Source organism: Pelophylax lessonae (genome assembly GCF_965119305.1).
Source record: "Pelophylax lessonae genome assembly, chromosome: 6".
Lineage (NCBI taxonomy): Eukaryota > Metazoa > Chordata > Amphibia > Anura > Ranidae > Pelophylax > Pelophylax lessonae.
In genome coordinates this window covers 96,505,471-96,523,678 of record NC_138773.1, presented here as the reverse complement: position 1 = coordinate 96,523,678, position 18,208 = coordinate 96,505,471, and the positions used below count along the sequence as shown (strand labels likewise).

General features: G+C 42.9%; 1 protein-coding gene across 1 annotated transcript in view; it reads right to left on the bottom strand.

Moving 5' to 3' along the window:
- The window catches only part of ADAP1 (ArfGAP with dual PH domains 1), a 304,117-nt gene extending 286,568 nt beyond the window's left edge, over window positions 1-17,549 (bottom strand). The window contains exon 1 of the mRNA XM_082260649.1: window positions 17,249-17,549. Coding sequence (XP_082116775.1) covers window positions 17,249-17,333 — 85 coding nt within the window. The 5' untranslated portion in view covers window positions 17,334-17,549. The remainder of the gene's footprint in view (window positions 1-17,248) is intronic.
- Window positions 17,550-18,208: the final 659 nt, after the last annotated feature.

Here is an 18,208-nt window from a genome sequence, read left to right as displayed (position 1 = left end):
ACAGCTTCAATAAACAATATTTTATTTAAATGCATGTGGAATGCATTGAATGCCGAAAAAGTCCCATCCAGAAAATAGTTATCTCCTTGTTTTATCACCTTCTACAAGACAAATCAAGATTTATAAAATTTGTCCCTTTTAGACAATGCAAGGGGGAGCTGGAGATCTTTTTCCACCTCTTCTACAAAGCCATGAGCAACAAATAGTGGGAAAAAAACAAGCGCTCTGGACCTCTGTAGGGGGGGGGGGGGGGGGTCGGATGTAACCAATATGTAAACAATGGTCAGACAATAAAATGGCTCATGAATTTAAAAAGGAAGGTTTGATATAAATTGTATAACAAAACAATCATTTACATGGGGAACCATGGAAGATATTCAAGTCCATAGTAATAAATAAAAGTCCCAGGGAAGAGACAGTGTGCCAATACGAATTGGATGCAAGACTGCAGTTAGGGCTGGCTCCAAACCACAGGGAAGTCAGCTCTGTGGGAGGAAGCATGTGAAGAAACAAGCAGAGCGCCTCTAAGTGCAGTATTGGTTTATTCCAGGGAAGCACACAATATTATAAACTCACATGGGGTAATAGATCATAGGCTCTGTATAAGTCCGGCGGTCCGAGGGGATTGCTGTGGGATCCAGCGTCCGGAGATGTTATGGTGGTTGTAGCCAAGTAGATGAAGCCAGGAGACGGAGAGGCCGGCTATACATCTTCCGGGTTCGTCTGTTTCCAGGAACCAAACTGGAAAGCAGCAAGGTACCTACACTTGAGAAAAGAGCCCACATGTCCGCTGTGAGCTTGGCGCATGCTCTGAAACACATTGGACCCCGGGAACGTCACGCAGCACATGCTGCATTCCAGCTTGGTTCTCGGAAATAGCCAATCCCGGAAGAGGCATAGCTGGCCTCTACGTCTCCCGGCTTCATCTACTTACCTATAACCACCATCACATCTCCGGACGCTGGATCCCACAGACCTCCCCGCAGACCACTTATACAGAGCCTATGATCTTTTACCCCATGTGAGTTTATATTATTGTGTGCTTCCCTGGAATAAACCAATACTGCACTCTGCTTGTTTCTTCATAAGCAACAAAAAGGGAATAGTGACAATACATGGGTAACACATGGACAACTGTGATCAACAAACAGGCAAATGCGACAAAACAGGTCACAAACGAAAAAAAAAAGAAACTGTTAATCCTGGCAATACAAAAGCAGCCAGCAGCCCATGATGCAATGCACAGACAGCACAGAGCAATGGTGGCAAAACATGTTTAACAAGCAGGAAATGCAAAGGAAACAAACAGGAATGTAGTCAAGAGCAGTAGAAAACTCTTTCTTCTGGCCACATGTTCTCTCTATGGACAGAAGAAGGTGATACAGGTGTAAAGAGCATAGCCCATGCCTGCTCCCAGCTCTCTCTTACTCAGCAGCATCAGCAGCTTTGCCACAGACTGCTGTGCTGTGTGACTGGAGAAATGATGCAATTCACCAAGCCAGCCAGTAGACAGGGGAACATTACCAGGAATTTCCTAGATCCTGAAGAGCCCAAGAGATGTCCAGAGAGAGACATCTGGACCTAATCCACATAGCTGACAGTAGTCGGAAAGTCTCTATTGTGCCACAACAACCAATCACATTCAAATACCTACATCTCTTTTTCATTGAAGTTCTAAATTTGCAGAAATGTAAGGCCAAGTAAAGATACAGATAGCAATAAAACCTTACAAAAGCCCTAACCCTCCACTGCGTTATCCAATAAAATAGGTTTGGATAGAGTTTTGTCGTTTTGTCGAGGGGGGGGGGGTCAAGAACCCTTTTTTTAGTGGTACTCACTACCACTTCCTAATTCCTAGCCTAGACGAGGATGATGTACCCTCAACCCGCCCACAACCCCCTTGAATACATATCCCACATCCTACGACACTAGAGTCTGTAATTCCATGCATGCTAAGTAGGAAGCTGGCTGTGAGTGATCAGGAAAGCATAGACCCTAAAGGTGTGGATGCCAAATGAGAATATTAAGGACTTTGCCTCCCCAGCCACATTTCTCAATGCACAGCTCTAAGCCTCTCTGACCAATACAGAGGCTTGCACTGCAGAGAAGAAAAGAAGAATGCCAACTTTCTAAAATGAAATGCCTAGATTTGCATATGTATCTGGGGGCTCTGCAGAACAGGGCTCCTGCTTCGTGATGTTTGAGTCGTAGAACATAACAAAAGGTTCACTTACAATACATACAGTATGTAAAGGAAAAAACACAAAGAAGGTCTGGTATGCTCAAATGTATATGTTAACAAAAATAGAATGTATTTGCTAGCTGTTCTACACCAAGATTATTTTCCCACTATATGCACAGTGGGAAGCTTAGGAGAATTCATCCTCAGACTTAGTACACACAGACGTTGGATGCAGTAATAAATACCAATGAAACAGAACTGCAGCATCAAATAAAGATACACACTGCAGTCTGCATTCATTTTTTATAAAGCAAATCGAATATGAAATTTCTAAGAACAAAAGAGTGTATTTGGCCTTTTTTGCACTGGGTATCGGGGTATTCAGTTGGCAGTATCAAAGTGGGCTTCCTCTTAACCCTTTAGCTCGCAGAAGTAACCTACAAGTTAATTTAGACTCATGAAAGCAGATGTGCACAGCAACTCAAACCGTGTCTACTCATATCCTTCTAGGAACCGGCACACTGCCCAATAAATAAATAACACTGAGATTTCTAGCCAAAATACAGAACTGAAGAATTTTAGACTTTAAAGCGGACCTGTTCCCAAAAATAACACTTTACATCATTCTTCTCATTCCCCCAACCTGGTAAAATATATTTTCTTTGGGTAAGAAGGAGGGGAGTGAGTACCTTTTTTTTTTTTTGGTGTACTTACTCCCCCTTTTTCATTTCTCACCTAAACAAGGATGATGTACCTTCAGCATGTAGCCTCCTGTCCAGAACCAGTCTCCCTGCAGTCTGTGATACCGTGCAGGGAGTCAGCTGTGAGCGATCAGCAAGTTACTGCCAATCCCCCATATGCAAGATAATTGTGAAGAAGATCAGAAGCCCTGCAAAGAATCAGGTGCGTGGAAGACAAAGCTGAACTTTATGGGCTGGCAAGTATTCCTAAAATCACTAGGTGTCACTGCATGTTTAGGATGTGCCCCCAACTCTTTGCTTGCCCCCTCTGTCCCTTTCCGATGACAATACGAGTAGTATCGGGCAAAGCTCCAACATTTCTAGGTAGTGCTATTCAGCTATCAGATTTTTTTTATTTTAAGTTTAGGTTAATCTGGATAGAGTGAATTTCTCCTGATTGCCATAGCGTTACCCTGATAAACAGGTGATGGAGGTGTGACTGATGAATATGTCAACTACTGGTAGAGCTGCATGATTCTTGATAAAATGAGAATCATGATTTTTTTGCTTAGGCTCCTTTCACACACTCCGTCCGTTTTTCTCAGCGGGGGATCGATCCGCAGATCCCCTGCTGAGCAGGAGGATAACAGCTGTGTCTCCGCGCTGTGTGCGGATACACAGCTGTCAGTTCCCCATGCATCTCTATGGGGGAAATCGGATGGGAATGGACCGTCGGTCCGTTCTCATCCGATCCCATCCACTGGACGTATGGAAAATAGGGTTTCCATCCGTCCAGATTTGACGGATCGGATCGAATGTCAGCGGATATGTCTCCGCTGACATCCGATGCCCCATAGGGATGCATGGGGGGACCGTTCAGATCCGCCAAAAAAACAGACAGGCAGATCTGAACTGATCTGAGGGGCCTAAGAATAAAGATCACGATTCTCTGCGTAACATCATCTTTTACATTATACAAAAAAATTGGGCTAACTTTACTGTTTAGTTTTGTTTTTAAAAAAGTGTATTTTTTTCCAAAAAACTGCGTTTGAAAGACTTCTGCACAAATAGAGTGCGACAAAAAAGATTGCAACAATCGCCATTTTATTCTCTAGGCTCTCTGCTAAAAGAAATGTATATAATGTTTGGGGGTTCTAAGTAATTTTATAGCAAAAAATACTAATTTTAACTTGTAAGCAACAAATGTCAGAAAAAGGCCTGGTCTTTAAGAGGTTAAAGTGTCCTCACTTACAGAGGGAAATTCATTCCTTTGATCTAAAAGAAGGAAATGATACATTGTAAAGCATTGTGTTTATACTTATCTAGCAGCCTTAACAATGTTGATAGACATTTGCCAGAGGCTTTTTTTTTTTTGACAGCTGTGAGTGAGAGGAGAACAGTTCTGTGAGAATCGAGGACATGCCGTTTTAGGATCGTGAGGGGGGTGAAACGAGATCACGATTTTTTAATGATTAATCGTGCAGCTACTACTGGGATGCAAACTAAGGGCTTGTCTAAACATCCGGCATGCGTTGGATCACTTTTTAGAAGGTGTTTGACAGGCAGCTAGGAGTCAATAGCTGCTTGTTTTAATGTTGAAAAGAGAAAATCACACTGAAGTTAGCTGCAGTACTGCCCCCAGAATGCGACAGGGGGAATGTGTACAGCTCTGATTGGCTACACATCCTTGTTTAGGTGGGCAGTGGGGTACAACTGTGAATCACCCACCTACTTTTACCACACCTCACCATCTGTGTGAAAGTCTTCACTCAGTCAACAGTTCATAGAAGTGAAGCTGCTTCTGTGCCTGTGGCCCATAATACTGAACACATTTGTATCGCATGGATTGATGTAAAACAGGTTTGAATGTTCTTTAGGGCTCTTTCACACGGCCGCTCCGTATGTCCGCAAATCATCCTATTTTTTTGTGGATGATTTGCGGACATAATGTAAGTCAATGGCATTGCGGATGTCAGCGGAATACCATCCGCTGACATCTAATTTTCTTCCTTTCAGTTCTGTTCCGTTTTTTGGAACGGAACAGAACCCTATTTTTCCTCCGTTCAAAAAACGGAAAGGAAGGAAAATCGGATGTCAGCTGTGTCATCCGCTGACATCCGCAATGCCCATAGACTTACATTATGTCCGCATATCATCCGCAAACGGATGGGATGATATGCGGACACACGGAGCGGATGACACAACTGTCATCCGCTCCGTGAAAAAAAAAAAGGCCCGCAGCGGACAAACACAGCGGAGCGGCCGTCTGAAAGAGACCTTAAAGTGTATTTCCACTTTTGTGAATTTTTTCTAACCCTAGGTGCCAAGTGCATGCAAATATGCAGCCTCGTGGCGGCCAGGCCTTGGCCCTGAGTGGCCACGTATTTGCGTGCATTAGCGCTGATAGAGCGGTGCCAAGAGCGTGCATCCTGTGCGGCTCACGAAAAGCTCCCGATCATGTGACCACCATCACGGCAGTCACATGGTCACAAGCTCCGTTTTCCGGAATTCACAACCCCTTAAAGCGACAAAGGGTTAATAACCCCATTATACGTTTGTTGCGTTCCCAAGCACACAGCATACCTAGAAGGATTTTTTTTTCTTCATATTTCTTTTATTAAAGCTGTATCTTGGAAGAAGGTGTCATGGCTGACTAAAAGCTTTTCTGAACAAGTTCAGAGCGATTCTGCCCCATGTGACAGTGCTAGGCCCTGCCAATGTGTGAGTATAGGCAAAGAGACCACAGGATTCTCAAAGTTAGAGTTGGAGGGGCTCAGGGCATTCTTTCTGAGTGGAGATCACTGGCTTGTCAGTGTCCTCTGGGTTTGGTAATCCCAGATCAGGATCTGGAGCTTGAAGACTTCAAAGAGTTTTGGGTGGGAAAAAGTCTCCAATCCTATGTCCAGGTTTTACTGGAGACTTGCAAGCAGTGTGAGTATGAAGGTGTGCACACTCGGTATAAGCAAGGACCTGGCCATAGTGCAGTGCTTCCGTCAGGAGACAGCTGAGTGCTCCATCCAGGAGATAGGCATATTCATATTAGGAGAGGTGATCCACTCAAAAGACTGCACTCAATGTAACAGGCTAAGGTCGGCCATACACAGTTTCGAATCTTGGCCGGTTCAGCAGAAACCAGCCGAGCTTCGAACTGTTAATGGCCAGGCTGAATGTATCAAGTTGTTCAATTAATCAACTTGGGTACAACCAGCCTTCCCGATTCTCTTGCGATTATTGCTATTGGCTACTATAGCCGCTAGCCATAATCACTGTTTTTTACCTAGCCAATCTGGCTGGGGAAGAAGCTAATAGAACACAATCTGCGCTCCATTAGCTTCAACAGTACAGGTGAGTCATCAAGGGTCTAAAAGACTCCAGATCTCATAAAAGAGAACCTGTCACCCAAAAAAACTTTTCATCCCGTGTTAGAATAGCTAGTTGTCTGCAATTACTTTCAGTGAGAGGCTTGATGAATCTGTAGCCACCTCCACCACTCACAGGTATGACACATCATGTAGGAAAAAGTGACGTCAGCACATTTGTATGAAAGCATGTTGACAGACTCACATGCTGCAATGCTACTTCTTGCAAAAACAAACAAAATATGCTACATGTAGCCTTGAGCAATAAGCACCTGTCTGACATAGTTCTCAAGCTGGCCATACATGTGAGATAAACATGCATGTTTGCTCTGGCCAAGTGTACATGTTGATCTGACACATACCCCCAAGGCAGTCGGATAAAGCATTTATGTCTGTCTATGTCAAACTTTAGTATCAACAAGTCACAAGATGCAAGCACTGATATATTATCTACTCATCTTCCCTGGGCTAACACTTACCAATTTACACACAGTCTAGGAAGCGTGCCAGCTCAGACTTCTTGCACAGCATTTCCTCTTTCAATCATACCACATTTGTCTGTGCTGCCCAGTTTTGGAAATCAACATCCCAGGTAATCTATCCCTTTTACACAAAGCAGCCAACTAATACAACCATGTCAGTGCAAATGCTGCCAATGCAATCTCCCCTACCTATAATTCCCAGGATGGAGCTTGGGGTCAGTCACTGGGTTCTCATTAAAAATGGAACTAAGGACAAAATCAAAAATAACATACTGTATGCTGCAGTCCATCAATAGTATTACCACAACAGTCTTACTGTTACATGTGTGTGTCATATCCGCCAATCCTGCCAGTAAGCCTGTTACTTCATTCCACTTGCCAGGCTGCCCAGCAAAGTGGAAGTTAGTGGTGAGACAAACCATTTAACACTGACAGGGGTGCTTGCAATGGTCAGTTTTTATTCATTTATGTAAAAACCTTTATCCCATATAGCTAAAACAAATTCCAAAAAAAAAAAAAAAAAAAAAACGGTTTATGTAAAGCATGGGTGTCCAACCTTTTGGCTTCTCTGGGCCACATTGAGTGTAGAGAAATTTTCTCGGGCCGCATATAAAGTAATAAAATGCTGCTGCGCCCTTCCCGCGCCGCCGCGCCCCCTGCACTAATTTAACACAACTAGAGGATGATCAAATGAACTGAAATCAGTATACAGAGGTTTACTTCTTCTGAGAGATATTAAAGGAACACTCTAACCACCATGATCACTTCAGTGATTTGAAGTGGTCATGGTGGTAGGAGTCATAAACACTACACATGCTCCCCTCCCCTCTGAGGCAGCCTCTGCCTACCATTAGTTGGAAGCTGCTGTGGCCATGCCCCCGACCCGATTTCCTTCCTCCCCAGCAAAAAAAAAAAAATTGTCAGGGGGCAGTGGGCCGCATTGCCTGCAGTTCCGGGCCGCATGCGGCCCTCGGGCCACAGGTTGGACATGCCTGATGTAAAGGCTTACAAGTGTTAGCTGGAGTTGGGCTTTCATTTATTAGTTACTTTACCTACATAAAGTCCTTCTAAAATGTACTATAGTCCATCTACCACTACCCTCTTTACCAATTGACAAAGCTGCTATCCAAGGTTGTGGCTACACAGCTCCTCCATAGATACAGTGGAGGAGTGAGTGTAGCCACCCCAAGACAAGAGGTTAAAATAACAGAAAAAAGGCCTAAAAAGGAAAAAACTGATGCAGCCTCCGCATCTTAAGTATGGTAAGCTGCAATATTTTACATTTTTGTTCTTGAGTTTAGATACACAGTGACCTCGGGTATAATATTCTAACAGCTGAGAAAAACACATCTTCTGATTAGTAAAGTGAAACATTATCTCGGAAGGGTAAGATGAAAGATCATTATCTTGCGGCTTACTCATAACAGCAACAGAAAGTAATACAAGAAATATTTTAAAAAAGAGCAAAGAATGCCATCACCGACATATGAAATCAGCACCGCTTCTACGTGGAAATAAACCAGTTTATGTACAGTATACATTTACACCAATTAGCCATAGGCCCCTTTCACACAGGCTTTCTCATCAGGTCCGCCCGTCAGTTTTTCAGGCAGACCTGATCGGATTCTCCATGCACCTCTATTGGGCAGCAGATGTTAGCAGAGACATGTCTGCTGACACTCGCTGCTATCCGATCCGGTCCGGTCCATGAAATCCAGACTTATGGTAACCGTATTTTCCATCCGTCTGGAGGATCGGATGAAAAACGGGCTGTCCATTTTCATCCGATCTCCCCATAGAGGAGAGAGGGACTCTGATAGGTCTGTCTCTGCACAGAGAGCAGAGACTTAGCGTTCATCCGCCTGCTCAGCCCGTGTAAAAGGACCCTATGACCACTGACAGGTTAACCACTTCAGCTCCGGAAAGTTTACCCCCCTTCATGACCAGACTATTTTTTTGCGATACGGCAATGCGTTAATTTAACTGGCAATTGTGCAGTCATGCGGCCCTTTACCCAAATAAAGTGTATGTTCTTTTTTTCCCATAAATAGAGCTTTCTTTTGGTGGTATTTTATGACCTCTGCGTTTTTTTTTTTTTTCCGTACAAAAAAATAAAAATAAATAATAATTACTATCTGCTATATAACACACCCAATAAATTAAAAAAAAAAAAATGTAAAAAATGATCAATTTTTTTTATCAATTTAAGCCAATATGTATTCTGCTACGTTTTTGGTAAAAAGTAAAATCCCAATAAGTGTATATTGATTGGTTTGCACAAAAGTTATAGCATCTACAAACTATGGGATGGATTTATGAAATTTTTATTCTTTCTACTAGTAATGGCAGCGATCAGCAATTTTTGGCGGGAATGCGGCGAAGAAATCTGACACCAAGTGACACTTTTTGGGGACCAGTGACACCAATACAGTGATCAGTACTATAAAAAAAAAAAAAAAAAAGCACTGTCACTGTACTAAAAGGAAAGGGGTTAACATTAGGGGTGATCAAAGGGATAAATGGTCCTCTAGGGTATGATTACTATGTGGGGAGTGCTTTGGCTGCGAGAAGACCGAGATCCGTTGTTTACATAGGCAGACCATCATTCTGCTTCTCTAGTGAAGGGTGAACATCGGGTCTGCCGGACCAACTGATTGGCTCCTGCTGTGTCCAATCACAGCGGGAGCTGGTCGTGATTTCATGCAGAAGAGCAGTCGCCCCATAGTATATGTACGTGGGGGAGTTGGCAAGTGGTTTAAGTGGTTCTAAAGCCTAAAAACTTTTCTTTTACCCTAAAGCATTTCCTGCATTAGCGTAAAAAATGTTTAGGGTAACAGTATCATCCACCTCACCCCCTTACTGTGCCATTATAAGAAGCAGCTTCCCATGGTGACACCCCGAGAAGAGCAGGAGCGCCGGCAAGGGACCCCAGAAGAGAAGGGATCAGGGCTTCTCTGTGCAATTTCATCAATTTCCATTACGTTTAGTGAAACTTTGGGAATTACACAAAAAAATACCCTTGCAATAGAACACCCTGCACTGCAAGGGTTAAATTCTTGTTAAAGTAGAACTAAAGGCATTTTACATAGTTACATAGTTAGTCAGGTTGAAAAAAAAAAAAAAAAAAAGACACAAGTCCATCTGGCTCAACCAATGGAAAACACAACCATACAATCCTATACCCACAATGGATCCAGGAGGAAGGCAAAAATCCCCAGCAAAGCATGATCCAATTTGCTACAGCAGGGGAAAATGTTCCTTCCTGATCCCTCCGAGAGGCAATCGGATATTCCCTGGATCAACTTTACCTATAAATATATTAGTATTATTATTTTATTAAGTACACCTAGGAAAGAATCCAGACCTTAATCCAGACCTTTTTTAAAGCAAGCTACTGAGCTGGCCAGAGCCACCTCTGGAGGGAGTCTATTTTTTAACTTTCTCCCATCCGCGCTACAGCCTATATACGGCTGCAGCGCGGACTCGAATTTTCGGGAGGCCGTTTTTAAACGGCCTCCAGTGACACGCCCCCCGCGCGCTCCCGCGAGCGCGCATCGGGGAGAATCTGTGTCGGCCGTGTCCCTTGGACACCTTCCTCACACAGACACTGCAGTGTGAGGAAGGAGGGGGAGCCGACAGCCGCTGGGGACACACAGGAATGTAATCAGGGCACTGATCACCAGTGCCCTGATTACTAAAGGTAAAAAAACCACACACATTGCCCCCCCATCAGTGCCCACCATCAGTGCCCCCATCAATGCCCACAATCAGTGCCCATAGTGCTGTCAGTCAGTGCCCATCAGTGCCTGCTCATCTAGGCACTGATGAGCACTGACTGGCAGCACTATGGGCACTGAGTGTGGGCACTGATGGTGCTGCCCATCAGTGCTCATCAGTGCCGCCCATCAGTGCTCATCAGTGCCACCCGTCAGTGTCCATCAGTGCCATCCGCCAGTGCCCATCAGTGCCGCCTATCAGTGCCGCCCGTCAGTGCCGCCCGTCAGTGCCCAGCAGTGCCACCTCTCAGTGCCCAGCAGTGCCACCTCTCAGTGCCGCCTATCAGTGCCGCCTATCAGTGCTCATCAGTGCGGCATATTAGTACCTCCTCATCAGTGCCCATAAGTGCCACCTCATCAGTGCCCATAAGTGCCACCTCATCAGTGCCCATCAGTGCAGCCTATCAGTGTCCATCAGTGCAGCCTCATCAGCGCACATCAGTGAGGGAGAAAAATTTATTTTCAAAATTTACTCGCAGAAAATAAGAAAAACTTTTTTTTTTTTCTTCAAAATTTTCTGTCTTTGTTCTTTTTTTTTGTAAAAAATAAAAAACCCAGAGGTGATTAAATACCACCAAAAGAAATCTCTGTTTGTGTGAAAAAAATGATAAAAATTTCATATGGGTACAGTGTAGCATGACCGTGCAATTGTCATTCAAAGTGTGCGAGCGCTGAAAGCTGAAAAATGGCCTGGATGGGAAGGGTGTTTAAGTGCACAGTAGGCAAGTGGTTAAATTGGAAAGGAATTACCGTAGAACAACTGTCAGATCTTTTTTGCTGTCTGAGTCTCCTTTAAGACAATTTACCAGCTCTCTTTGTTACCATTATCACTGAGAGGAGTGAAACTGAAAGAAAAATATTATTATACAAGATTTAATTAGCCCCCCCCCCCAGTGTGCAGCTGGAAGATCAGTGTACTGCCCTCCCTGTGCCTCTTGCAGACAAGCCCTCTGCCCAGCTTGGCCCAGTGTATTTCTGTCTCTGCATTTTATACTGGATTGTGCATGTGCTCCATTCAAGCTGCTGTACCACCACCCCCCCCCCCCCCCCCCCATATCACCAGAACGAGTGTTCACTCCCCACTCTCTATGCCCCAGGGGCTTAGTATGGAATATGGTAGACCCCCCCCCCTTTTTTCAAATACTGTCCTTGCTCCTCTACTTACATTCACCTGTAAGCCAGGAATCTCTGGCTGCCAGGTAAAAGTGCAGGAAAGGGATGAGTCATTGGTTGGGAAGATGCCAGCAGGTGCAGGTTCACCAACAAGCAGCATTCCTGAGCTGGAAATGTCACATTTAGCAATGTTAGGAATACCACTGTTAAATGTTTAAATTCCTAATTATTATAGTTGTAAATAGTGAGTGGCTGGACCACGAGATTATTAACAAATTTATTTTTTTAATGAATTGACCTTAATGTAATGTAATATCACATTTTTTTACTGCAGATAATTACTGAATTTGCAATATTTGCCGGTAGTGAATTGACACTTTGCATACTGTACGATAAATTTTATAGAAAAACACAAATATCTGACCTGCCCTCTATGTATGCCATTTATTAGTGTAGTGGGAGGAGTTCAACGTAAAGCAGAACTTGTATATAAATATCACATAATAAAACTAAATAAATAGATAATTATGTGATCCACTGCGCTTAGGAAATAACAAAATCACCTGAGTGAAGATAATAATGCTGCTACTTAAATGAGTAATAAATGTATAATAAAATTCACCAAAAAAGAACTGGCTCTTTAACTGGAATTTCAGTAGCGCAGGGATGGTGATGACCTCCCACTATAACACACTGCAATTACAATGTGATTACTCCAAATAAATAGATCTGATAAAATGCATAAATAACATGAGATAAAAAAAAACACATAAAATCACATCAATAGGAGTCCATATAGTTCATTAATATAAAGTGCATAGAGCAATAAAAGGTGCATTCATGAGGAGTCCATATAAAGTGCATTCATGCAGGATCAATGGTGTGAGTTAAGGGACACCCTTGCTTGCCACCACCTCCAGTGCTGGGACAGATGTCTAAATGATGACTAGGCAACCACAGCATTTGACCAAAAGCTAGCTTCATTCAGATCTCTGCCCTGTGCTGCAAACACTCCTCTCAGATATTTTGTGTGGAAGACAAAAACAAAAACACTTCCATAGCGTGATACCGTTTAAAATACAAGATTTATTAAAATATCCTAAAGTATCACACTCACTTTTTCACAAAACAAAATAAACATTGTTCAAACACTGCGGATGAGGATGAGGGTGCTGGTAAACCTGTTTGTGTAGTCTGCGGTGGTCTGCGGTGAACGCCGGACCGAGTGGTCTCCAGACCATCCTCTCTCTAGTTTGAATTGGAGAACGTGGACGCCGTATAGCCACGCTCTGACGCGTTTCGTCATTTCCGACTTCTTCACGGGGGCATCATGCAGTGTATATTGATTGGTTTGCGCAAAAGTTATCACGTCTACAAACTAGGGAAAAGATTTATGTCCTTTTTATTTATTTAAAATTGTTTTTTTTTACTAGTAATGGCGGCGATCAGCGATTTTTAGAGGGACTGCGACATTGCGGTGGACAGATCGGACACCTAACTGACATTTTTTGACACTTTTGGGGACTAAAAATATGCACTGTTACTGTATTAATGACACTGGCAGGGAAGGGGTTAACACCAGGGGCGAACAAAGGGTTAAATGTGTCCCTAGGGGGTGCTTACAACGGCAGACCGCTGTTCTGTTCTGTCTCCACGGGCATCAATCGCGGCTGCCGGACCCACAAATTGGCTTCCCCTGTGGCGAATGAGTACACGCGCTGGCCCCCGCTAGCGCTCTCGCGAAGTGATGTACAGGTAAGTTGTTTAGCTGGACAGAGCTGAACTGCCACAGTATATGTATGGCGGTTGATCGGCAAGTGGTTAAATTTGTATAGTGTATGGGCACCTTTAAATCTGTATAGTGCTCTGCGAGGACTCACATTACATTTGCTCAGGTAGGATTCTAAAAACAAGCTAATATTTTTCCGATACATTATCCTGGTGGTTGAGAGGGAACAGGAATCTCCTTAAAGCCTCGTACACACGCAACGATTGTTGGCCATGAATTTTCGGCCAACATCCGATCGGCCGATTGTCGGCTTGTTAGTATGATGCTTCCGACAACCTACTGCGACTTTTCGGCCGAATAAAATCTGGTGTGCATGCTATAAAATTTTTGTTGGCCGTCACCACAACGGCCGATTTTTCGTCAGTCAGTACAAATTTCGGCACACAAAAATCAGATGAGCAAGACTGGGCATGCTCAGAGAAGAAAAAACACACGGAAAGTAAACCAGAACATGACATCACTTCTGCAGTTGGTTTTTGTTGGCCAACAAAAGTCCAGTGCAAGTCTAGAGCACATTTCAACCAACACAACAACACTGGACAAAAGACGGCCGATCGGTCGGCCGATAATCGTTGCGTGTGTACGAGGCTTTAGAATTCATCAACCCTTGAAGTGATTTTATAAGAATGACAGAGCGAGGTGTATGGAAGGTGTGTTGTTTCTTTCCCCCCTTATTTTTGGGGGGGGGGGAGGGGTTCAATAATACGAGATGTTATTAGTAGTTCTATGTTTTATGTATTTGGGAATGCCCAAAGGCTATGTTTTGTCATATACATCTAATTTAAAAAAAAAAAAAAGAAATGAAAAAAAAAATATGTTTGTATAGTGTATGATCACCTGTAAACCTGCGTAGTGTGGGATCACCTGTAAACCTGCATAGTGTAGGATCACCTGTAAACCTGTATAGTGTAGGATCACCTGTAAACCTGTATAGTGTATGATCACCTGTAAACCTGCGTAGTGTGGGATCACCTGTAAACCTGTATAGTGTATGATCACCTGTAAACCTGCATAGTGTAGGATCACCTGTAAACCTGTATAGTGTATGATCACCTGTATAGTGTATGATCACCTGTATAGTGTATGATCACCTGTAAACCTGTATAGTGTATGATCACCTGTATAGTGTGGGATCACCTGTAAACCTGTATAATGTAGGATCACCTGTAAACCTGTATAGTGTAGGATCACCTGTAAACCTGTATAGTGTATGATCACCTGTATAGTGTATGATCACCTGTATAGTGTATGATCACCTGTAAACCTGTATAGTGTATGATCACCTGTATAGTGTGGGATCACCTGTAAACCTGTATAATGTAGGATCACCTGTAAACCTGTATAGTGTAGGATCACCTGTAAACCTGTATAGTGTATGATCACCTGTAAACCTGTATAGTGTATGATCACCTGTAAACCTGTATAATGTAGGATCACCTATAAACCTGTATAGTGTATGATCACCTGTAAACCTGTATAATGTAGGATCACCTATAAACCTGTATAGTGTATGATCACCTGTAAACCTGTATAATGTAGGATCACCTATAAACCTGTATAGTGTATGATCACCTGTAAACCTGCATAGTGTAGGATCACCTGTAAACCTGTATAGTGTATGATCACCTGTCACCTGTAAACCTGTATAGTGTATGATCACCTGTCACCTGTAAACCTGTATAGTGTATGATCACCTGTCACCTGTAAACCTGTATAGTGTATGATCACCTGTAAACCTGCATAGTGTAGGATCACCTGTAAACCTGTATAGTGTAGGATCACCTGTAAACCTGTATAGTGTATGATCACCTGTAAACCTGCGTAGTGTGGGATCACCTGTAAACCTGTATAGTGTATGATCACCTGTAAACCTGCATAGTGTAGGATCACCTGTAAACCTGTATAGTGTATGATCACCTTTATAGTGTATGATCACCTGTATAGTGTATGATCACCTGTAAACCTGTATAGTGTATGATCACCTGTATAGTGTGGGATCACCTGTAAACCTGTATAATGTAGGATCACCTGTAAACCTGTATAATGTAGGATCACCTGTAAACCTGTATAGTGTATGATCACCTGTATAGTGTATGATCACCTGTATAGTGTATGATCACCTGTAAACCTGTATAGTGTATGATCACCTGTATAGTGTAGGATCACCTGTAAACCTGTATAGTGTATGATCACCTGTAAACCTGTATAGTGTATGATCACCTGTAAACCTGTATAATGTAGGATCACCTATAAACCTGTATAGTGTATGATCACCTGTAAACCTGTATAATGTAGGATCACCTATAAACCTGTATAGTGTATGATCACCTGTAAACCTGTATAATGTAGGATCACCTATAAACCTGTATAGTGTATGATCACCTGTAAACCTGTATAATGTAGGATCACCTATAAACCTGTATAGTGTATGATCACCTGTAAACCTGCATAGTGTAGGATCACCTGTAAACCTGTATAGTGTATGATCACCTGTCACCTGTAAACCTGTATAGTGTATGATCACCTGTCACCTGTAAACCTGTATAGTGTATGATCACCTGTAAACCTGCATAGTGTAGGATCACCTGTAAACCTGTATAGTGTAGGATCACCTGTAAACCTGTATAGTGTATGATCACCTGTAAACCTGCGTAGTGTGGGATCACCTGTAAACCTGTATAGTGTATGATCACCTGTAAACCTGCATAGTGTAGGATCACCTGTAAACCTGTATAGTGTATGATCACCTGTATAGTGTATGATCACCTGTATAGTGTATGATCACCTGTAAACCTGTATAGTGTATGATCACCTGTATAGTGTGGGATCACCTGTAAACCTGTATAATGTAGGATCACCTGTAAACCTGTATAATGTAGGATCACCTGTAAACCTGTATAGTGTATGATCACCTGTATAGTGTATGATCACCTGTATAGTGTATGATCACCTGTAAACCTGTATAGTGTATGATCACCTGTATAGTGTGGGATCACCTGTAAACCTGTATAATGTAGGATCACCTGTAAACCTGTATAGTGTAGGATCACCTGTAAACCTGTATAGTGTATGATCACCTGTAAACCTGTATAGTGTATGGTCACCTGTAAACCTGTATAATGTAGGATCACCTATAAACCTGTATAGTGTATGATCACCTGTAAACCTGTATAATGTAGGATCACCTATAAACCTGTATAGTGTATGATCACCTGTAAACCTGTATAATGTAGGATCACCTATAAACCTGTATAGTGTAGGATCACCTGTAAACCTGTATAGTGTATGATCACCTGTCACCTGTAAACCTGTATAGTGTATGATCACCTGTCACCTGTAAACCTGTATAGTGTATGATCACCTGTCACCTGTAAACCTGTATAGTGTATGATCACCTGTCACCTGTAAACCTGTATAGTGTATGATCACCTTTAGGTGAGGCGGCAATGCTGGACCGCTCTGAGGGATGGAGAGAGCCAGGAACAGAGTAAGTATCCCTGCAACCCTAGACCAAGGATCATTTAACCCTTCCTGTTGGGAGTCTCATTCCCTGAGTCCAGCTAGAAGTTCTTATCCCATATGATGTGATGGGATTGTAACACTGTATTATAATAGTATTAGATTCTAGTTATTGTTAGCTATGTTTTTTTATTTTGCAGCCCAATAAAGTGCTGAGCTGCCACCCTCACCTGCAGAGTATCCCTGGGAATTCACTGAACATGTTATCAACTATTGCAGGGTTCCCTGATCAGCCAATCACACTCCTGCTAGCATTCTCCTAGTGCAGGTGTGGGAAGATGAATGCATGCTGTGATTGGTTGGTATCAGGGGGACCCATTCAGACAATGGAGAAGGTGAGGGTCTTACCTGGAGCTCCACAGTCAGCACATGCAGTATTGCCAGGTTTCTGGGCCAGCTCCAGCAGGGCTCTCTTGTTCCTTTCTTCCGCCATGGTGCACAGCTGTGTCCTTTTATCTTCCTCTTATCTCCCCTCCTCTCTCACACACACAAGGAGCCGGCGGGGGGGATTCACGTGCTCCTCATGGCTGCAGGTGCCTGCTCCGGAGCCGTCTACACAGCACTCTTCTTCTCCTCTCCACACTCAGCTCCTCCTTTTCTCTCCCATTCAAACTGGACTCGGCTTTTTTATCTTGCAAACCAATGACTTATTCTGGTTCCGCATTCCTCAAAATATTAAGAAAGTGATGTGCTGCTCACGGGCGCCACCCGCTGTCCGCTTTGGGGTATTGCAGGCACCGGACTCCCGGCAACTGTCAGGAGCTCATTGACATCATTGTTATTCCCTTATAAGGAGCAGGGACTTCCCAGACACCCCCAGTGACAGGGTGTCAGATCACTGGGAGTTCCCTTCCTCCTCTGAAAAAAATACTTTCGGGTCAGGTTATTATAGCTTGAGAAAGAAGAAAAGAGAAAACTTTTTTTTTTTTTGTCCAACAGAATGTAAACTGAAAAAAAAAAAAAAAAAAAAAACTTCAATCAGTTCTGGACCGAAAGGATTTTCCCCCAAATAAGCAGGCCATTTTCTACGATTCGGCAATGCGTTAATTTAACAGACAATTGCGCTGTCATGCAATACAATTGATGTCTTTTTTTCCCCCACAAAAATAATTTTCTTTTGGTGGTATTGATCACTTCATTTTATTGTTTTTTCGTTTTATTTTGTTTTTTTGCGCTATAAACCAAAAAATAGCAACAATTCAGAAAAAATTATATATTTTTTTCACATTCTGCTATATAACATTAAAATAAAATGTTTTAACAATATTTTTCATCCTTTTAGGTCAGGGATTTTCAAACTACGGCCCT